The 19,574-nt window shown below is 51.5% G+C and overlaps 2 protein-coding genes across 5 annotated transcripts in view; one reads left to right on the top strand and one right to left on the bottom strand.

Moving 5' to 3' along the window:
- Positions 1 to 1,404: 1,404 nt before the first annotated feature.
- C8H17orf97 (chromosome 8 C17orf97 homolog) lies at positions 1,405 to 5,161 on the bottom strand. Of its 2 annotated transcripts, none has more exons than XM_036033289.1 (2): positions 4,856 to 5,161; positions 1,405 to 2,504 (listed from the first exon to the last, which is right to left on the bottom strand). In XM_036033289.1, exons 1-2 carry the CDS (start codon positions 5,049 to 5,051, stop codon positions 2,011 to 2,013), a joined length of 690 nt encoding a protein of 229 aa, XP_035889182.1. In that variant the 5' UTR covers positions 5,052 to 5,161; the 3' UTR covers positions 1,405 to 2,010. The 2 variants fall into 2 exon arrangements, with proteins under 2 accessions (XP_035889182.1, XP_035889183.1); XM_036033290.1 differs by having other exon boundaries at positions 1,405 to 2,501.
- Positions 5,162 to 16,669: 11,508 nt separating this feature from the next.
- The window catches only part of RPH3AL (rabphilin 3A like (without C2 domains)), a 140,117-nt gene continuing 137,212 nt past the window's right edge, over positions 16,670 to 19,574 (top strand). For all 3 annotated transcript variants that reach the window (XM_036033288.1, XM_036033287.1, XM_036033284.1), the window contains exon 1: positions 16,670 to 16,740. The gene's annotated coding sequence lies outside the window, so the exon portion shown is untranslated. The remainder of the gene's footprint in view (positions 16,741 to 19,574) is intronic.

Below are 19,574 nucleotides of genomic sequence, written 5' to 3'. Positions count from 1 at the left end.
TACAACAGAGTGCTTCTGCCTGGGGCCGGGCACTATCTGCTGTATGACTTACTATGTAATTACTGCATTTGGCTCTCATGGCAGTGAGACAGATACTTGCATCCTGGTTTCCAAATATGGTAGCTAAAGCTCAGAGAAGTTAAGCAATTTGCCTGAGGTCACACAGCTAGCATATGGTGGGAAAGAGATAAATTCAGCTCTGGTGTCAAATTAACCCCTATCCCAGGAATCTCATGGCAGCAAGGTGAGCACAGGCCAGGCCCCCCGCCCCTGTCCCCAGTGGAAGACAACAGAGTGACCGAGCAGAATCCTGAAGCTGGTGTGCCCTCGGACCCCTCCATGCACCGCACCCGCAGCCACTAAGGAGGTCCATCAGAGCGCAGGGGTGTTGCCTGCTCAGCTGCCCCACCCTGTTGTCTTCACCCTGAGCCCTGGGCGCTGGGCGAGGTCCTGTGGCACGTTTCCGCCCCGCCCCGCCCCCCCCCCTCCCCCGGGAGCCACACCAAAGTCCGAAGTCCCTGTTCCTTGATCTTTGATCCTTGATCCCACAGGTACTCCTCAAGCTGGAAAGCAAGGAGGGCCATGCCTGTCTGCTTCAGGGACCCTCCCATGCGTGGCCACTAGCCATTCTAGGGAGGGGGGACAGGGCATGTGCCCTGTCCCCCCTCCCTAGTGAAAAATCCTTTCACTATTATTTTGCCAGGGTGCAATGGCCAAAATGGAAATACTCTGTAACTGGCCTTTCAAGGAAGCATGAGAAGAGGGTTGCCCCGTCAGCTGGGGGCCAGCTGGGGGCCGGCTGGGAAGGATAACCACTTTCACTTAACTGTCAAGCAAGCCGTCTATGGTGTTTTGTATTGACGCATGACTGCTTCTAGCATCCTGCGTGTCTTTAACTCCTTGGAAGGCAGGGACCTCGTCTTAGACCTCCACTCTGTCCCTCTCAGGCCCTGCCCTGGCTGGGGCCTTCTCCACGCCATCATGCCGTCTCTTGGACCTTTGGTCTGCCTGTATGTCTGAGGGTGATTCCCCGAAACGGAGATGGGCTTGTAGGCCCACGTGTGCGGCAGGCTGGCAACGCCAGGAAATGACTCCCCCCCCGGCCCCGCCCCGGCCCACAGCCCCCCAAAGGCAGGCAGGAGAATCCCGCCCGCGTTTCCCTGGGGCACTGAGCCCCAGCTGCCCGGCTCCTAGCTGGTCTAATAGTGTCCCCGGATTGGTGGTCTCCCCTTCCCCCTTATCCTCTCCGCTGATCTTTCCTCCACCTCCCAAATAATCTCCTTGCCTGGGAATCCTTCCCTCAGGGTCTGCTTCTGGGAGAACACAAACTAAGATAACATGGGCCCTTGCTCAGTAAATATTTGGGGAAGGGAAGAAAATACATTAACTTGGGACAAATAGTAGAGTAAGGCCTCTTTGATGCTCCAAAACTTTGCTTGAAATGACATTTTGGGGGGTTAGGGGAGGGTCATGTTTCCAAGAGAAGAAATATTCCTTTTGAGACTTCTCATAACCTCCCAGGAATGAGGTTCTGGAACGCACTTATTTTGAAGACCACATAAGGGCAGGGAGTATATTTCATTAAAAGACAAAAATCTCCAGGATATCTGGAGTGTTTTCTTTGAGCCCACAGAAGCATGCTGTGTGTGGGGTTTTACCTGTGAAATTCACTTAAGATTTAGAATTGATATAATCTACACACTTTCTTTTTGTGGGGGGAGGGTGGTTATGGATATCTAACTGTGATAAGAAATTAAGTAACAGTGATGCCAGCTTATCTGAGAAAAAGGAATTCTGAAGAGAACTCTGTTCATTGAGTTGCTTATGTTAAGAAACTGCCGCATCCCGGGGCCAGCGAGGGCAGCTGGAGAAGGGGGGGGTCGGCCTCCCCCACGCAGCGGACGTCTGCTTCCTTCAGATGCCGGTCTGGCTTCCTTTTCTTCTTCTTTTCCAACACATAAGCTGGTGGTGAGGATAACAGATAAGCTTGTCGGTATCAGGGGTGGATTTTCACTCTGGCAGAGCCGTGGCTAAATCACGGTGTGGGAGCTTTGGAGTAAAGTTGCCTTCAAAGCAGGGACTGGGGCAGCCAGCTTTGACAGAGGGCTGCCCGCTCCTGCCGCCGCCGTTTTGATCTGAGAGCCAGGCCAGGTTCTCCGGCGTCTCCTGGGCACAGGGGTCCGAGTGGAAGCTCTTGAGGGCCAAAATCCGGTACCGCTTCCTCCGGTTCTGCTTGTATATGCGAATCCTTTCTTTTTCTGCCTCTGGGTCGGCGAGAATTCCATCCCAGCGCAGACTCTCATTGATCTGGCTTGAAAGGGTCTCTTCTATTTCTGCCAAGTAGGGGAGACTTACAGAAGGGAAGAAAGAAGGGGTGAGCTTGCTTTGCTCTTTGTCCTGTCTATGCTCTTGCCTCGGGCCATCGTGCTTGCTGGGGTTTAAGACTGCGTGCAAAGATGGAGACAGCTGCTGAGTCTTCAGGCTTCGGCTCTGCTGTTTATCTGCTGAGCAGATGCGCAGTGTTAGCATTTGTGGTGATGTCTGCCCCCTTCCTGCTCAGGAACGATGTCAAGCTCACCAAAGCTAAAAGGGGATGGGGCCCCTCCTTATCTAGGTCTCAGGTGGCCAAGCCCACCAGCCTCGTGCAGGCCCACTGGCTATCTGCTTTCGGTAAAGTCCTTCTGGGGAGGATGAAACCGTTGCTGAGCATGTACTATGTGAGCCAGGTCCTCTGGGTAAAGACTACCAGCTCTACTTTCCAAGAGAGGAAACTGAGACTCCAAAAGTCCAAGTAACTTGCCAGTGTCACACGGCCAGTGACAGGGCCCAGATCTGAATGCAGGCCTGACTCCTAGTTTCTCCCACCGTGCCACGCTGCCCCCCACTTCACTCTCCACGCGCTCACCGAGACACGTCCCAGTTCCAGAGCCCGTGACTCTCTGCTCCCAGTCCAGACTTCCTTATGATGAAAGAAAAGAAGAACAACAGAAAAACTTCCCGTGTCCGACTGCGGAAAGCAACATTATGCCAAGCCAGGAAATACTTCTGCTGTGTGGCTTGTACTGATTTTTTTTTACATTAATAGAATTCCTGAATTATATAACATGCACATAAAAACTGTAGGTTGTTCTTTCATCAGCTTATTCTTCTTTGGGGGGGAGAGAGAAATCCCCCCCCCAAAAAGAGAAAAAAATAATAAAAAAACTCTCTTTTGATATTCCTATACCTTTCTACTCCCTGAAAAACATTTGGCGTGTCCCGCTGGCAGCAGGAGGCACACACCACTGTAATTTCTAGAGTCAGAAGCTAAGCCAAAAAGACAATACATTTCCTAATTTGGTTTTGCAGACACACACAGGGCTCTTTGACCTAAACTCCAGAACTGATTTCTTGCCTTCTTATTATGATTCCGCCTGAGGAAGTAATTATAAACTTCCTATGCCTCCTTCCCCAAAACTCAAGGTTGACACAGGAAAGGCTGCCACACTCCTTCTGCCTCCGGCTTCTCAGGGGTACCAGTTCTGCACACAGGGATCAGGGCCCAGGAACTTGAACCCAGGACTAGCCACACTGGAGGTCAGGGATGCTGTGCCAGAGTCAGTCACTGACAGCCACAGCCCTGGAGGAGGGACCACACAGGTGATAGTGGAGACTTAGCACTCATGGGCAGGTGCACTCTGCATCACTGTTATTCTGTCTCCATAAAGTAGGTGCTCAGTGCCTTTGTCAATAAATCCAGAGGTTCTATAAGAGGAGATCAGTGAGGTGCAGGGACTCTGTGGGTTTGTGGCAGGTGTTGGTATGTGTAGGTCCAACATGTCCTTGAGAGAGACTGGAATGAAAAGCTGCATGCAGATAGTTGTATGTGTACAGGAACTGTTGGGGGGGTGTCTGTGCATGTCAGTGTGAAACAGGAAGAGAGGGAGAGAGAAACATCAATTTGTTGTCCCACTTATTTATGCATTCATTGGCTGATTCTTGTATGTGCCCCGACCTGGGATAAAACCCACAACCTTGGTGCGAACGAAGCTCTAACCAACTGAGCTACCAGGCCAGGGCTATAGGCTGTACCTCAGTCTTATTTTGTGATTATATTGACATAAGGGGGCATTGCTGAGGATGTTTAGAAGTGTAAAAGTATGCAGCAGTGATTGATGTGGTGGTGTGTGTGCAGCCAAAGGCTGGCCTGGGAGGACAGGGGTTGGGGGACGACAGTCTATGCAGGGAGGATACTACTTCATACGCATTAACTGGGTGTCTACATAACACCCAGAGGCCAGGTACCCTTGAAAAATGAGGAGGCGAGGAGTGTCTCTAGGCAGAAGCCTGTACGTCTGTGTTTGGAGTGTCTGCCTCTTGTGTCCTGGTGTCTCCAGCCTGGGGAAAGTCCGTGTGACGATGAGGGGGTCTCTGAGGAAGGGCTTGAGACTCCTGTGGGGAAGGTATGGATGTTTAGGATCGCGATTCCATTGAGGGATTAGGACGCTGAGAGGGTGTCTGTAAAGTTGAGGTGTTGTATGGGGTTGGCAGGCTCCGTGGAAATAACGCTGGGTATCTGGGGGTTGTGTCTGGGGTAGAAGGCCTCCATGGATATCAAGAATTTTCAATTTGGGGTCTCTGTGGACACCACTGGTCTTTATGAGCAGGGGTGGGGGGCATCCCTGTTCAGCAATAATTGGTGGGGGGGGCGGGTGGATCTCTATTTGGGACTGATTAGTTCCTTTTTCTGGTCCCCAGGTAGATGGGGGGGGGGGGCGTGTCTGTGAGGGACAGGGGTAGGTGACCTCAGGAAAAAGACTCAGGGACGGAAGCGGACGGAAGCGGAGGATTCTGCACTACTAGCTATTCCTCTTACCGTCCCCCTTGCCCGACCCCTCAGTCTTTTTCTTCTTCTTTTTCTTCTTCACCTTCCGTTTGTTGGGCTCTGAGGCGCTGCAGATGGGAGGCAGTTTGGATCCTTTTGTGCCTGCCTTGCAGCCCTCTAGCTCCTCCTCCCTGTCCTCCGCGCCCTCGCGGTACCCGGACGCCACGGCCCCACCGAAGTGGTCCATCCCCCCAGGGGGCCGCCACCTGCGCGAGGGGCAGCCCACCACCCGCTACCGCCTAGCCGGGGGCTCCAGGAGCTGAGTGCTCGCCCTGGGCCACGCGTCTCCGTGGCGACCGCCACGCTGAGCCAGCGCGCGTGCGCAATCAGAGGGCTTCCGCTCAGGTGCCGCTGGAGGAGTAGGTGTGCGCATGCGTGCTTGGGCCCGCGCCCTGGGCCGGATCTGCGGTAGGTAAGGGAAAAGTAGAGAGATTGTTGATACTCGAGCTAGCACGTAACTGGTATACTCCTGTGCCTTTTAAAATGCTGTTTGTTCTCGCCTAAACTTTTATCTGCTGAGTTCCAGTCTCCTACGTACATCTACCCTGGCCTTTCAAGCCCAACATGTGCAAAACAAACTTGCTTCTGCATTGTTTTCCATCTCAATGAACAAAACAGCAGGACCGGCCAGAACCCTGCCGGCCTTCCTGCCCCCACTCCTGCCCTGTGCCCTCCCCGAGGCTAGGGCTGACTGCCGAATCTGGCCCTTGAACTTCTGGACACCCCTCCTAATCGTCTCTACTTCCAAACCCTCCCCACCAATTCTTTATCTATACATCTGGTAAAATTAATTCTTAAAAACAATTGGATCATTTCACTCTCTGAATTAAAATCTTCCAATGGGTCCCCATCACAATTCATATTAAAATTGAACTTCAGCATGGCTTACAAAGTCTGGTATACTCTGTCACTTGCTTTTCTTTCCAGGTTTATTCATCACAGATTATAGTTGCCAAAAATGGCTGCAATAACGTCTCTCATCCCACTCTCTTCTAGATTTGTGCCACTTCCACATCATGAGACAGAGTCTCATTCCACTCCCTTAAATCTGAGTGGGTTGCTTGACTCACCTGTAACAAATAGTATGTGCTGAAAATGACACTGTGACTTCTTAGGCTAGGTCATAAAAGGTAGTGCAGCATCTACTTTGTTAGCCTTGCTCCTGGAGACCTGTGCCTCCTGGTAAGAAGGCTACGTACCCTGAGGCTGTTATGCTGTAAGGAAGCCCGAACTACACCACATGGAGAGACCCCAAGGCTTTGTGAAGGAGGAGGGAGATGCCCCCAGCTGCTCCAGCCCCTACTTTTCCACATCTAGCCATAGTCTTGTTACTGGACAGGGACCAGCGTAGGCTGAGCCTGCCTCAGGCCAAGCCCGCATGGTGTGCATTCTTGACTTCATGTAGGAAAGATTTCACAACTCGAGTCCAGATGATTTTGAGAGTACATTTATTAAAGCTGGGGATGGTAAAACAAAGGAAAGCTTACAGTGGAAGAAGCAGCAGGAGAGAGTCAAGGTGGTACTCTGCTTTGTCTCTCTAGAAACATTACAGGAAAGGAGTGAGCCCAGGCGGGGCTGCTGTGAGCTCCTGGGGAGGTCAAAGGAAAGGGGTCCTTAGAGACAGGGTCAGGGGGTTAGCACAGGATGAGCAGCTGCTGCCTCCTGCTCCCCTGGTTGTAAGTCTCATGGGGACCCGTAGAGTTTAGAAAGAAGTTAAATGTTCATCCCTGGGAAGGGGCATGGGCATGCTCTAGGGCGAGCCTGCACTGAGTCTCTGTCCTGAGGGCTTTTTATCTCTCTTCTGTGGGTGAGAATCTTAGGGGAGTGTTTGGGCTTATTCTTTTGGTCTGCTAGACTGTTACTTTTATCTTGGGTTTGTTTGGCTTAATGAGGTTTTTGTTATTTGTTCCCCTGACTTTATCTGTCCTTGGGTTTAGTTGGCACAGATGACAATAATTGGGTCTCTGTTCTCTATTTCCCGGCCCAGGGAGATTTATGCTATGTATTCTTTGGTTAAGGAGGAAGGGCATGAAACCCTTCTCTTGAGTGTCCTTGGTCAGGGGAGATACAGTCTTATGATTCACCAGCTGGCTGTAAGTTGCTCAAACTGTTTGGCCTTGTTTAATTGTCTTGTCTCAGTTTCCTCATTCCACTTGCCCAAGGTGATCTTTCCCTACTCCTCCATCGCAAAGGTAGTCTTCTGTTACCTTTAAGAAGCCTTATGGTTCTGAGGTTTTAGGTTAGATATATGATCCATCTCAAATTAATTTTGTGAATATAGTCATAGAGAGGTCAAGATTCAGTTTTTTCCCAAAGGATTTCTAGTTGTTCTAGCAATTTTCATTGAGAAAACATCACTTTTTCTATTATCTTAACTTGTCACTTTTGTAGAAAATCAATGAACTGTATAGATGTGACTCTATTTCTGGGCTTGATTCTGTTCATCCTTGGTCTATTTGTCTCTCCTTATGCCAGCACCCACCAACCTGGTCATTGGAACTTTGTAGTAAGGAAGCCTTGATCTAAGGTAGTGTCAGTTCACCACCTTTGACCATTTTGATGATTGTTTGGACTATTCTAGAGCCCTTGCTTTTCCATATACATTTTTAAAAAAATCTTGTCTATTCTTTCCAAATAGCCTGCTGCAATTTTGGTGGGGGTTCCATCAGATCTATAAAGTTTGGCCCTCTTATACTCAGTAAGAGCAGTCACTAGAGTTGAAACCCCCACATGCACGTGCGCTCACATTACTCTGTAAAGGCCCCTTCTGTTCTGTGGGTCCTCAGACCTCTCCTCCAGTGACGTGTCCAGCACAGCCTGCATATAGTGAGCCCTTGGAACCTGTCCCTTGCCTGTCTGCTTCTGTCCCTAGGAGCTAGGTGAAATGTAGGTGACAGAAGTCCTCTGTGCAAATGGCCACCTACTAGTGGGGATGGCGAGGGTTTACTTTCCAGATGTCGTTCCCCGCTCACTCTGTGCTTACAGACAGGTGCTGGCGGTCCCTCCCCACCCTCGCCGAGAGAGGCTGGCCTGCCTCCCCTCACAGCCTGTCCTCCTTGCCTGGACGCTCATCTGACAGGTGGGAGCTTGACGATTTCTCTTCCCAATTTTAGTGAAGGTTGCATCGAGGTTATGCTGAGTTAACCAGTGAGCTTTGAAAGAGAAACTTCATATCCAGCCAAGGAATAAAATCTCTTGCCAGTAGAAGGAGATTGGACAAGAATAGCCCTATTGGACAGATGAGGAAACAGAGAGATACGGAGTGACTTGCTCAGCCTCTTAATTCTCATGAGCCGCCAAGCTGGGCCTGGAATCTGCATCCCCAGTGCTACCAGCCTTGCCAGGAGAGCAGCCAACTTTACAGTCATGTTCCTTGACCAGCAGAAGAGATCATAGTATCTTCACCATTTGTTGTATCTTCCTTGTTTAAACTCTGTCCCTGTGGTCTAATTGGATGTTATTGTTCTGAGCAGGTAAGAACTGAGGTTTCCTTCTCTCTAAGGTTCAAGTTCCCCCTTCGGTCCACCACTGATGTAGGCACCTCTTCCTGCCGCCTGCTCAGCCGGGGTAGTCTAGCTGGGCAGCCCTGCTGGCTGGGCTGCTGGCCAGCCAGCTTTCTGCTCCGTCCTCCCCTCTCTCTCCATGCTGTCGGTTTCTTCCCCAAAGCAGATAGTCCGTCTGCTCTTCAACAGCACCAGCCTTAGACTTGGGCAAGTGGGGACCCTGCTGTGTACCTTGGGCTCCGCAGAACCCTGCTCTAACTCCCCAGAGTCACCTGTATTTCTCCTTAAGGGACAGGAAGTCTGCAGAATTGGGGGTCCTGCCCACCCAGTGCCTATCTCCCACCTCCCCACATCTAGCCCACAATCTGAGTACCTGGCACCTTGCAATTTCTTGCTCACATGTCCCCAGCCTGCTAGTCTGGCCCATCTGGGCCTCTCTCCTGAGTTCATCTTCCTGAGTAGCCCTAGGCCAAGAGCAGCATAGACAGAAACTCAACAGGCTGGCTGAAGTGTCCAGAACTCCGCCTTCAGAGGTCTTCTCTGTGCAGAATGGAGCTAGGAGTGGGAAAAGCGGGGCAGGCCATGGGCTGGGCACAGAGCTCCAGAGCGCCTGCCTCGGGGGAAGTCCAAAAGTCCAAATTCAGGATGGATTCTGAAGAACTGACACATGGCCTTATTCAAATTCATAAGAGCTTTATTGGGAGAAATTACATACACAAGCAAAGCAGCTGCTTGTAGTGGTGACAGGCTGGGAAGAATCCACACGCCTCCCAGAACAGGTTCCCTTTTTTAAAGGCAGTAAATAGCAGGGGTTAATAGCAAAACCAGATGGCAGGTAGTTGTGTGGACCCCCCAAGAGAACAATGTATCATTAAGTTGAAAGAAAAGTTAAAAGATAACATCAGGCAGTTACTCGCACTATACCTCGTTAACCTCCTTCCTGGGGGCATGATATTCATCTCTGGGCGGCATTTGGGGTAGTCAGCCAAGAACGAGGTTACAGAGAGTTAAACAGTCAGACAAAGTTCAACAGTCACAGAGAGTTCAACATCTCCCAGACGCCTTTGCTGCTGGAGCCATATTGCAGCTCTAAAGTGAGTTCCCCTGCAAGCCTGAAATTCAAAATTCAAATCTGGCCTTCCAGATTGTTATGAAGGTCTATTTGTCAAGGTAGGATGATAGTGTATGTTTTATTTAACAGTATGTCAATTTAATTTATAACTTTTACCATTTAGACATATGGTACGTGGGCGTCCATTTCTGCTCTTGCCCTGGGCTTTGCAACTGTTAAGAACAGGCCTGCTCTTCATTTTTCCTCCTTTTAAACCCACTCCAATCACTTCTTGATTTTCACAGTATACCTCATGGTACTTTAGAAGAACAAGGAAAAAAACTCCTGGCTAGTGTGGCTCACTCAGTGGATTGAGTGCTGGTCTGGGAACCAAAGGGTTGCTTATTTGATTCCCAGTCAGGGCACATGCCTGGGTTATGGGCCAGGTTCCCAGTAGGGGGCGCAAGAGAGGCAACCACACATTGATGTCTCCCTGTCTTTCTCTGTCCCTTCCCCTCTCTAAAAAACAAATAAATAAAATCTTAAAGAGAAAAGAAAGACCCTATAACCAGTTCAATAAATCACGTGCACCATTTTCATACAGTGGACTACTCAAGAGCTTCTAAAACAGAATGAAGCAGCTTGATTTAGGCTGATCAGGACAAAGGCCAAGAGTGTTAGTAGTGAAGCAGGAGAGTGCAGTGCAGTGTAAACAGTTTGCTAACACCTCCTACCCCTCCTCTTCCCTCCAGCCACACCTCACTCCTTCCTTGCTGTTTCCCCCCAGCTCAGGGCATCTGATCACCTGCAGCTCTCTCCCCCAGGAAACCCTCTCCTTCAAGATGGCCTGCCTTCATCCTGAAGGGTACCAGCATAGGCCACCCCAAAATATGCCTCTTTGATGTATAGATTATTTTGTGCAGGAAGAGGTCTAAAAACAGGGCACATGTTTTCCTCTTGTAAATGAAGTTTACATTCACAAAGGAATTTCCCCCTGGTACAGACGTCCTCTCGCTCATACCTGGAGGAGGAGAGCTGTGAGTTCTGCAAGGGCCCTGCCTTCATCCTGCGCAGCAGACCTCACTCAACAGCCCTCCTTCCCCAGCCTCAACCATCACCTTCCTGCGACTGGCCTCCCTGCCTGGAGGCCCTGAGCCCCCTTTCCTTTGTTTAGCCTAAGATGGTATGTGTGCCTCATCATCTGCCCTCCTCATTTTTTCTAGCTGAAAAATGAAATCTATGGCAGTAACATTGGTTAATAACATTATATACTTTTCAGGTGTTCAAGGTTTTAGTTCGATATCTGTGTATTCTGTCGCATGCTCTCCACCTGAAGTCTAGTCTACTGTTTCCTTACATTTGACCCCCTTTACCAACTTCAGCTAAAGTGGTTGTCTTTTTGGAAGGAGGAAAAGACACTTAGTTTTCACTCTATCTTCTTTTCTGGTGGTTAGTTTTGTTACTACATGTGTATAGTACTGATTTGAAAATGAATATTTAGAAGTTTCATAAGTCATCAACTGAAGTAAGAATTTTTAAAAAATTGTAATTGAGCCTTGGCTGGTGTGGCTCAGTGGATTAAGCACCGGTTCGATTCCCAGTCAGGGCACAGGCCTGGGTTGCAGGCCAGGTCCCCATCTGGGGGCTTGTGAGAGGCAACTGATGCATGTATCTCTTGCATATGCATTGGTTTGAAAAGTAGGTTACAGAGGAGCACAGACACGCACATGCACAGCCAGCGAGCGGAGTGGCAGCTGCAGGGAGTGGAGAGGGGACAATGGGGAGGAACTGCTCAGTGGACGTGAGGTTTTCTTACAGAGTGGTGAAAATGTTTTGCAACTAAAAAGAGACGGTGGTTACACAATGTTGTGAATGCACTAAGTGCCTCTGAATCACTTTAAAATGGTTAATTGTATGTTATGTGAATTTCTTCTCAATAAAAAAAGCACAGAGAATGTCCCCATTCACATAAAGTTTAAAACACGCTCTCTCTCACACACAGGCAGGATTGTGTGTGTCTGGGGAGGCACGGGCACGCAGCAACAGTGGAAAGAACTGTGGGGCACGGAGACGCGCCCACTCGCAGCTAAGGTCGCCTCTGGAGGCTGGGCGGGGAGCGGACGGCGAGGCGTGCGGGAAGGGCTTCCGCTGGGTCGGAAACGGTCCATTTCTTGGGCTGAGCAGCGGGGACATGCGCACGCCCTATGTTTGACATTATTCTTCATACTTTTTGGTATGTCTAAAAATATCTTCTCCTAGCAATGTGAAACCTCTCCTAACTCCAGCCTGTACATTTCCTTAGGATCCTGTTGTGGACTGAATTGTGTCCCTCTCAAATTCATACATTGAAGTCCTAACCCCCAGTACCTGTATTTACGGCAGGGTCTGTAAAGAGGTGGTAAGTTAAAATGAGGACATTAGGGTGGGCTCTAATCCAGTGTGTCCTTATGAGAAGAGACAGGGCCACAGACAGGCACCGAGGGATGGCCGTGTGAGGACGAGGCGAGGAGGTGGCTGTCCAAAAGCCGAGGAACTTAGCCTCAGAAGAGACCGACCCTGCTGGCACCTTGACCTCAGACTTCTGGCTTTCAGGACGATGAGTACATTTCTATAGTCTAAGCCGTCAGTCCGTGGGACTTGTCGTGGCAGACGGAGCAAACTCAGAGGGATTCTTTGTCCTTTCTCTCCCCTCGCAGGTTCCCACAGGCCACAGCTTCACTTCCATGGTTCCTATTCCCCACCTTATGGTGGGCTCCCTGGGGGACTCCCTAGTGTGTTGGCCGCCAGAGCAGACAGCACAGAAAAAGGTGGGAGGGCCCACTGACCCACCCAATTAGCTGAAGGACTCATCTTTTTACTCCTGTTCTCAGCATTTAAAAACAAATCTTTCACCTCTGACCTGTGTGACTTAGTTGGTGGGCATAGATCCACAAAGCAAAGGGTTGCTGGTTGGATCCCTGGTCAAAGCACACACAAGAGGCAACTGATTGATGCTTCTCTTCCTCTCTTTATCCCTCCCTTTCCCTCTCTCTAAAAGCAAATAAATAAAATCTTTTTAAAAAAGCTTTCAGACTTGCGCCTGAATCATGCAGAAGCTGGGGTTCCAGAGGGAGAAACTGACCATGAAGGTGCAGGGGCAGCCTGGCTGGCATGGCTTAGTGGGTTGTGCTGGCCTGTGAACTAAAGGGTCGCCAGTTCGATTCCCAGTCAGGGCACATGCCTGGGTTGCAGGCCAGGCCCCCAGTCTGGGGTGTGTGAGAGGCAACCACACACTGATGTTTCTCTTTCTCTTTCCCTCCCTTCCCCTCTCTGTAATAAATAAATAAATAAATAAATAAAATCTTAAAAAAAAAAAAAAGATGCCGGGGGCTTGCAGAACTCCTTCGGGTGACCAAAGGCCTACAGGCGAGGGAGCCCAGTGGGCACTCTGGTGCGCAGCCACCCAGCTGCCCAGCACCCCACCCTGGTAGGCTGCGTCACGTCCTGGTTACTCCTGTGGGGGTTCACTTCTGCGGGTAGGTCCCAGCTAAAAAACCTTGAGGGGAGAGGAAAGTTTCTTCCTTTCCCACACTTGCCTGGGTTTGGAACTAGAATGCTTGGATCTGACTCCTAGTTCTGCTACTTATTTGCTGTGTGACCTTGGGCAATTACTTTTCTGTGCTCAGCTTTCTCATCTTTTAAGTAGTCATAATAATAAGTACTTACATTGTAGGGTTGTTGAGAGGATTAAATGAGCTATAATTTGAAAAACATTCAGCATAGTTTCCAGTGCATATATAGTGTCAGACTTCATTTTGTTCTGTTTTGCTTTGAACTTCAGACCAACAGACAAGACGGCCTGGGCGCAGTATCAGTGATGAGACGTTCCCAACTGCTGGCTGGGCTCACACCCCAAGGTGCGCCTCTGTGGTATGTGGGCTGTTTAAACCAAAGGCAGCTCTGGAAAAGGGCTCTAGAGAAACTTCTGCCCCTCCCTAACCACACAGAAGAACTTGAATTAGGGACCTTGACCGTAATAACAGATCATGAGAGTAAAGCTCTTTTGACCTAACTACAGGGCAGGGCAAACTTCTACTTACTAAACATCTGCTTTTGTTGTCACCCTGCAGTGACCCTCTGAAGCCCCCAAGGCACCTCACCTCACCCCTGGCCCGGGACGGCTCACATGCCCACGTTCCCTTTCTGTCTCTGACCCTCTCCTGCATGTGCGTCTCCGACTCTGTCATGTGCGCAGGGTTTCCACACACACATATGTATTAAAGTCGGTCATTTTGCCTCGACCTGCGTGGCTTAGTTGGCTGGGTGTCATTCCACGAATCGGAAGGTCCCTGGTTGGATTCCTGGTCGGGGCCCATGCCTGGGTTATTGTTTGGTCCCAGTTGGAGCGCATATGAGGGGCAACCAACTGATGTTTCTCTCCCTCCTTCCCCTCTCTCTAAAAATAAATAAATAAAATGTTTAAATTTGGTCATTTTCCCTTATTAACTTGTCTCATGTCTACCTGATCATTAGCCAGAAGGACCTTGAGGGTGGAGGGAAGTCTCTTCCTTCTCCACACATGTGTGGGCTCAGGAGCCAGACTGACTCCTGAGTCCTGGGTTTGACTCCTAGTCCTGCTACTTATTTGCTGTGTGACCTTGGGAGCATTGTCAGTGATGAGACATTCTCAACTCCTGACTGATCCTGAGGGATGACATCTGTCCCTTGAAAACACAGATTTCAGAATATATCATGCAATTTGCAAACGCCAGCGAGGGTGGCACCTTGTCAGGGTCGTGTTCCAGCTGTGAGCACAGAGGCTGGTTTCCTCAGGACTCTGCCTCGACAATACAGAGATCCAGCGACAGTTTCAGCCTGGCCCAGTGGCAGATGCCTGGGTATTCCTGAAGTATTTTCCTTCCTGTGACTCTGGGAGCACTGACATGACACCTGTCATTCACTGGGTAGCCGCGGACAAACGGCCCGCACCAGGCCCTTGGCCTCCTTCAGGGCCCCTGCAGCCTGGGTGAGCAAGCTTAGCTGTTCCGAGCCCTGGTTCCCTGAGCTGCAAAATGGGGATGATAATGGTGCCTGTGAGATAACGCATGGAAAGCAACTACACGGGGTGTGTGAGCTCCTTGCATGTGATGACCGGTTACTCATGTCTGGGCCATCTCTGAGGGTCTCCACACACTGTGAGTTCCAGGATGTTGGGACCTGCCCACTTCGGATTCAGTTTGCACAGCCCCTTCCCCGAGCCATCTGTAATTAAGTGCTGTGTGGATGGAGAAGCCGCTCTTTGGATGTTTTTGTTTTAAATCTTCACCCAAGGACATTCTTATTGATTTCGAGAGAGTGAGAGGGGAAGAGAGAGACATCAATGCGAGGTAAAAACATCTATCACTTGCCTCCTTAGGTGTCCTGACCAGGGATTGAACCTGCAAACTTTTGGTGTATGGGAAGATGCTTCCAGCAACTGAGCAAACACATCCAGGGCTCTCTTTGGACTTTAGTTTCCTTTAGAATGCTAATTGATTGTGTCTATACCTCCAGGCTATTTCCAGAATTCAAAGATCTAAGTTTCTACCTGTATTAGTTTTTGTTGACTTACGCTGCTGCCTCCCTGCCTAAGCAAGGGGAAAGTCCCAGATCCCAGCCTTGTCGGAGAATAGCTGAACAACTGCACTCCTGCTCGCCTCTGTGGGCTGCTATTTAACTTTGAGTGCAGAGGCCTGTTGGTTCTGAGATGGAGACTCCAATGCTCCCTCTCACCGGGAACATTCCTGAAAAGTGTTAAAGAAGAAACAAAGATGGACACTAGTTAATGGTGATAAAGACATTTTATTCAGTACCACTGCCATCGTGGAAAGAGACTTCTTTAGTATAGAACTGAGCTTGATTCTGATCTGTGTAGAGGTTACTTGCCCTTTTAAAGGGAGAATGAGCCCTGGCTGGTATGGCTCAGTGGATTGAGCGCCGGCCTGTGAACCAAAGGATCACAGGTTGGATTATTGGCCTGGGCACATGCCTGGGTTGCAGGCCAGGTCAGGCCCCCAGTGGGGGGCGCTTGAGAGGCAACCACACATTGATGTTTCTCTCCCTCTTTCTCCTTACCTTCCCCTCTCTCTAAAAAAATAAATAAATAAAATTTTTAAAAAAGAAAGAATGAGCCCTAGCTAGGTAGGTTAGTTGCTCAGAGCATGGTCCTGATGCACCAGGGTTGTGGGTTCAATCCCCAGTCAGGGCACATACAGGAATCAGGGGCCTATCAGCAAAGGTTGGCTGGAACAAATGGTAAACTCTTTTGAACGCTTTGAGTTGTTTTCAGATAGGAACTGGAGGTGGGGCTGGGCCATCACAGGAACACTGCGGCCTTAGGCTGCCAGAAACAGTGTTAGATTATTTCCTTCAAGCCTCTGTGTGTTGGGGGGTGGACAAAATCGTTTGTGTTGACAGTTGCAGTTATCATAGGCCAAGGTTGAAGCCTAGTCAAGAAGTGGTGTCAGAGAAACCCACTAAAGTTTGGCGGGGGAGCGAGTCTTTGTCAGAAGGGAGGTAGAAGCCGATGGTTGCTCCTGCTCAGGTTGTTCGAGGCTCAGAAACGAGCAGCATGCTTGTCCCAGTGTGCTCACTGGGCCAAAAAAGAACCAGAGGCAATATGGGATGGGGTTGGCACGTGTGGGAAGAGAACAGATACAGATTTTCCCCTAGGGGCATTCTGACTGTGGACTTCTGGTCCTTCTGAAAGGTCAACCTTGGAGCGAGTCCGAATCCTTGGGAGGACATGTTGAATGTGATTCCAGGCCCCACCTCCGGATTCAACGCTAGAACCCGTGTCTCTGCATATTTAACAAGCCCTCAGGTGACTACAGAACCTAGACCTTTCCTTGGCCTGCTGTAGGTCATTAATGATAAAACCCAGTGGGTCCAGTAGCAAAGAGAATACTGAGCCCCCAGATCTTGGTTTCTAATCCTATTCCCCAATAAAAGGAAGCCAGGCTCCTCAGAGAAATGGCCGATTTTAGGACCAGTGCAGGAAATACACAAACGAGCCTTGAGGATCTTGTAGTGCCGGGAAGTCAGGACTTGAAGCTGCTTAGGGAAAAGGATAGTGGTGTTTGGTATCCGATTATAAGAGGCCGTCGCGACCCGTTTGGTGCTCAGGATATCCACTCAGAGGGGCCCCGCCTACCAGGTGACCAGAGGCCGGGGTTCTCGGGCTGGTGGCAACAGGTTCCAGGTGGGAGAAGGGCGGGGCGGGGCGGGGCGGCCGCCTGGGTCCCCGCGACCGCCGCCAGAGGGCAGCCCAGGGTGCGCGCCGGGCGGCTGGGCCGAACCTGCAGGTAAGTCTGGCTAAAGTGGGGTCAACCCCCTCACCCCTTTCGGGGCGCAGTCTCCGAGGGCTGGGGAGTGCGTTTGAACCCATGGCGGGGGCCAAAAGGGCGCACAGGGCGGCCCTAGCGCGGCGGACGAGAACTAGGAGCTCTTTGCGCCGGGGAGGGGGCGAGCCCCGGGCCGGCAGGGCGCGGACAGCACCTAGGTCGGGCTCCCGGGACGGTTGGCACTGTGCGTCTGGCCAGAAGCCCAGCCAGGGGCCCTCTGGGGAGCGTGCGCTCCGAGGTGGAGGCCGGGAGGGTGGCCGAGTGGGGGAGGGGAGTGGGCGGTGAGAGGGCCGGCAAAGGCAGCCGCGGACACCAGGCGGCGCTGGGGTGAGCCTGCGGGCGAGCGAGTCAACAAGTGCGATGTTTACCCAGTGCCTGCTGGGGCGCGCACGTGTGGCGGGAGCGTCCTGTGTGTCTCCGGGGTCGCCCGTGTTGGGGCGGCGCGCCACTGCCCCTTGCTTGAGCTTTGGTGCGGATCTCGCAGTCGAGTTGGTTGACGTGGGGCGCTGTGGCCGGCCAGGGCCCTGCGTATTTGAACTTCCTCCCATGATTAGGTGCCCAGGAGTGTGGGAGCGCGAGGTGGAGGGGTTTCTCACTGTCCATTCCTCCGTTCGCCCTGCCCACCACTTTCAGCTTGAAAATCATGCCCCGGGTTTTTTCTCCAGTCTTCCTGAAAACCACTCAGGCACAGGCAGAAGGTTTGGGGGTAGGGTGGAAATCCATCCTGTGCATTGGGCATGAAGGCTCTGGGCTCACAGTGGTGCCCATGACACCGGCGCTGTTAAGGTAGAAGCCTCTTTTCTTGGGCGGCAGGGAGCGCTCTGCTGGGAAGTCTGGGAATTTGGTCCCCCCCCCCGCCCCCCCCCACACTCCCGGGGGCTGTTCAGAAGCTGAGGACCAGATTTTCCCATCTGGGTGGCCTCCCCCACCCCCCAGAGGTTGATTAGGAAGTTGAGAGGATGTTTGTAAAGTTGAGGTGCTGTGTGGGGAAGCCCATCCTCAGTGAGGTTCAGGACCAGGGGGATTTATGTGAGTGATCAGGCTACCTGTGAAGCTGCATGAGAGCCCTTGGGCTTCCCAGCCGTCTGAGGGCTGGAGGAGTCAGGGGGTGTCCCTGGTCACCCTGGGAAGAGCCTTGGCAGAGCCAGGGATGCAGTCCGGTCTCTGTCCCTTCCCACCCTCACACCTGAGAGACTGTGCCCTTAACCAGGTCTTCATGTCCCTCCATCCTCCTCTGACATCCACTGGCCTCCCATCTCCTGGGCGAAGTGAACATGCATGGGAGCCATAGCTTCCTGTCCCCTTCCCACTGTCCAGTGCCCTGCACCTGCCGCCTGCCTCCGGGTCCCGGCCTCTGCTCACCCTCCACAGCCTGGCTGCCAGTCCCGCCACTTCGCTGGAACTGCTTCCCTGAAAGTCACCTTGTTTCCAAACACTGTTCTTTTGTCCACTTGTCCATCTGCCCAGACCCCTGCGTGTGTGCATCCTCTTTGTCACCTTCTCTGCTGTGGTTTCTGGGGCACTCCTCCCTCCTGGCTTTGGTCTTATTTCTCCACTTTCCTTCTCCTCTTCTCTCTTTCCTGGTGCATTTTGTGAGGCCCCGTGGTTAGCTTCTCAGGAAGCTCTCCCTCTGGGGTCCAGCTAAAGTTCTGGCTCCGTGGGTGTCCAGTGACACCCTACATGCAGCATGTTTAGGGCCGGCCTACTCCTTCTGGGCAGCTGCCCTCACTCGCTCAGCACTAGTTTCCTCCTGCTCTGCCACATTCACTTTTTCCTGAAGTGTCTCTGCCTCTCCCTGACCTTGGACATCTCAGGCCAGAGTTAGAGACCCCCTTAGCTGGTTTCTCTGATGCCAGAATCCCCCCAGCCCCCACAACCCACTTGGCGTGCTGCCTCTAGCCTCACGGTCCCTGACTATTGCGTTTACCCCGTGGTTGAACCCTCTCCACTGAGAAATCTTCAGAAGCTCGGAGTTTCCTCCCACACGAGGCCAGCTCATTTATATGCCTCCGTGGCTCCTCGGTCACGTGGCCTCAGTCTTCAGACCCAATTTCCTGTCCGGCATCTACTTCCTTCACTTCCATGGCCAGCCCTCTTGCCCTCACCGTCTGGGACCCAGCTCAGAAGCCACTTGCCCTGGGAAGGTTTTGCCTCTCGCAGCTGCGCTGGGGGCCCCTTTCTTGGCCTTCTCACTCCACCGTGCACGTAATAGCTGTCTGTCTGCTGATCGCAGGTCCCTTTGTGTCACTGAAGGCTCTTCTTGCCTTTCTCCTGGCTCCCCAGGACAGGGGCCCTGGTAGATGTCCAGTTTAGGAATTCCCTCCCCCAAACCTTCAAGAACATCTCCCATCATCCTTCAGAGTCTGGTTCAAACTCCAGCTCCCTGCTGGACTGTTCCAGCCCTCCAGGTTCCCACTGGTCTGCACTCCTGCTGGGCCTGTTGATGGATTCATTACAGTGTGTGCCACCCCAGTTACCAGTTTGTTCTCTGTGGTTAGCTTCCAATCAGATCGGGGTGTGAGAGTTACTTTTCTAGCTCTTAATCATAGCAGCTGTTTATGGAGTGGTTGTTAACATGTAGGGCGTGTGCTGATTTTCCGGGTGTTCCCTCCTGCGTGTTATCTTCCCCATGCCCGGAGGGTAGATGCTATCTATGATTATTGTCTTCCTTCTGCCCATGAGGACACAGACCTGGCGAGATCCACACACCTGCCCAAACCACACAGCTTGTCGGTGGGCATAGCAGACAGGAGGGTGTTGCCGGTGCTCTTGGCACTTGGCCCCGGTGTGCAGCG

Source organism: Phyllostomus discolor, chromosome 8 (genome assembly GCF_004126475.2).
Source record: "Phyllostomus discolor isolate MPI-MPIP mPhyDis1 chromosome 8, mPhyDis1.pri.v3, whole genome shotgun sequence".
Classification (NCBI taxonomy): Eukaryota; Metazoa; Chordata; class Mammalia; order Chiroptera; family Phyllostomidae; genus Phyllostomus; species Phyllostomus discolor.
The sequence above is the reverse complement of the archived record's forward strand: the minus strand, read 5'-3'. Positions and strand labels throughout refer to the sequence as shown.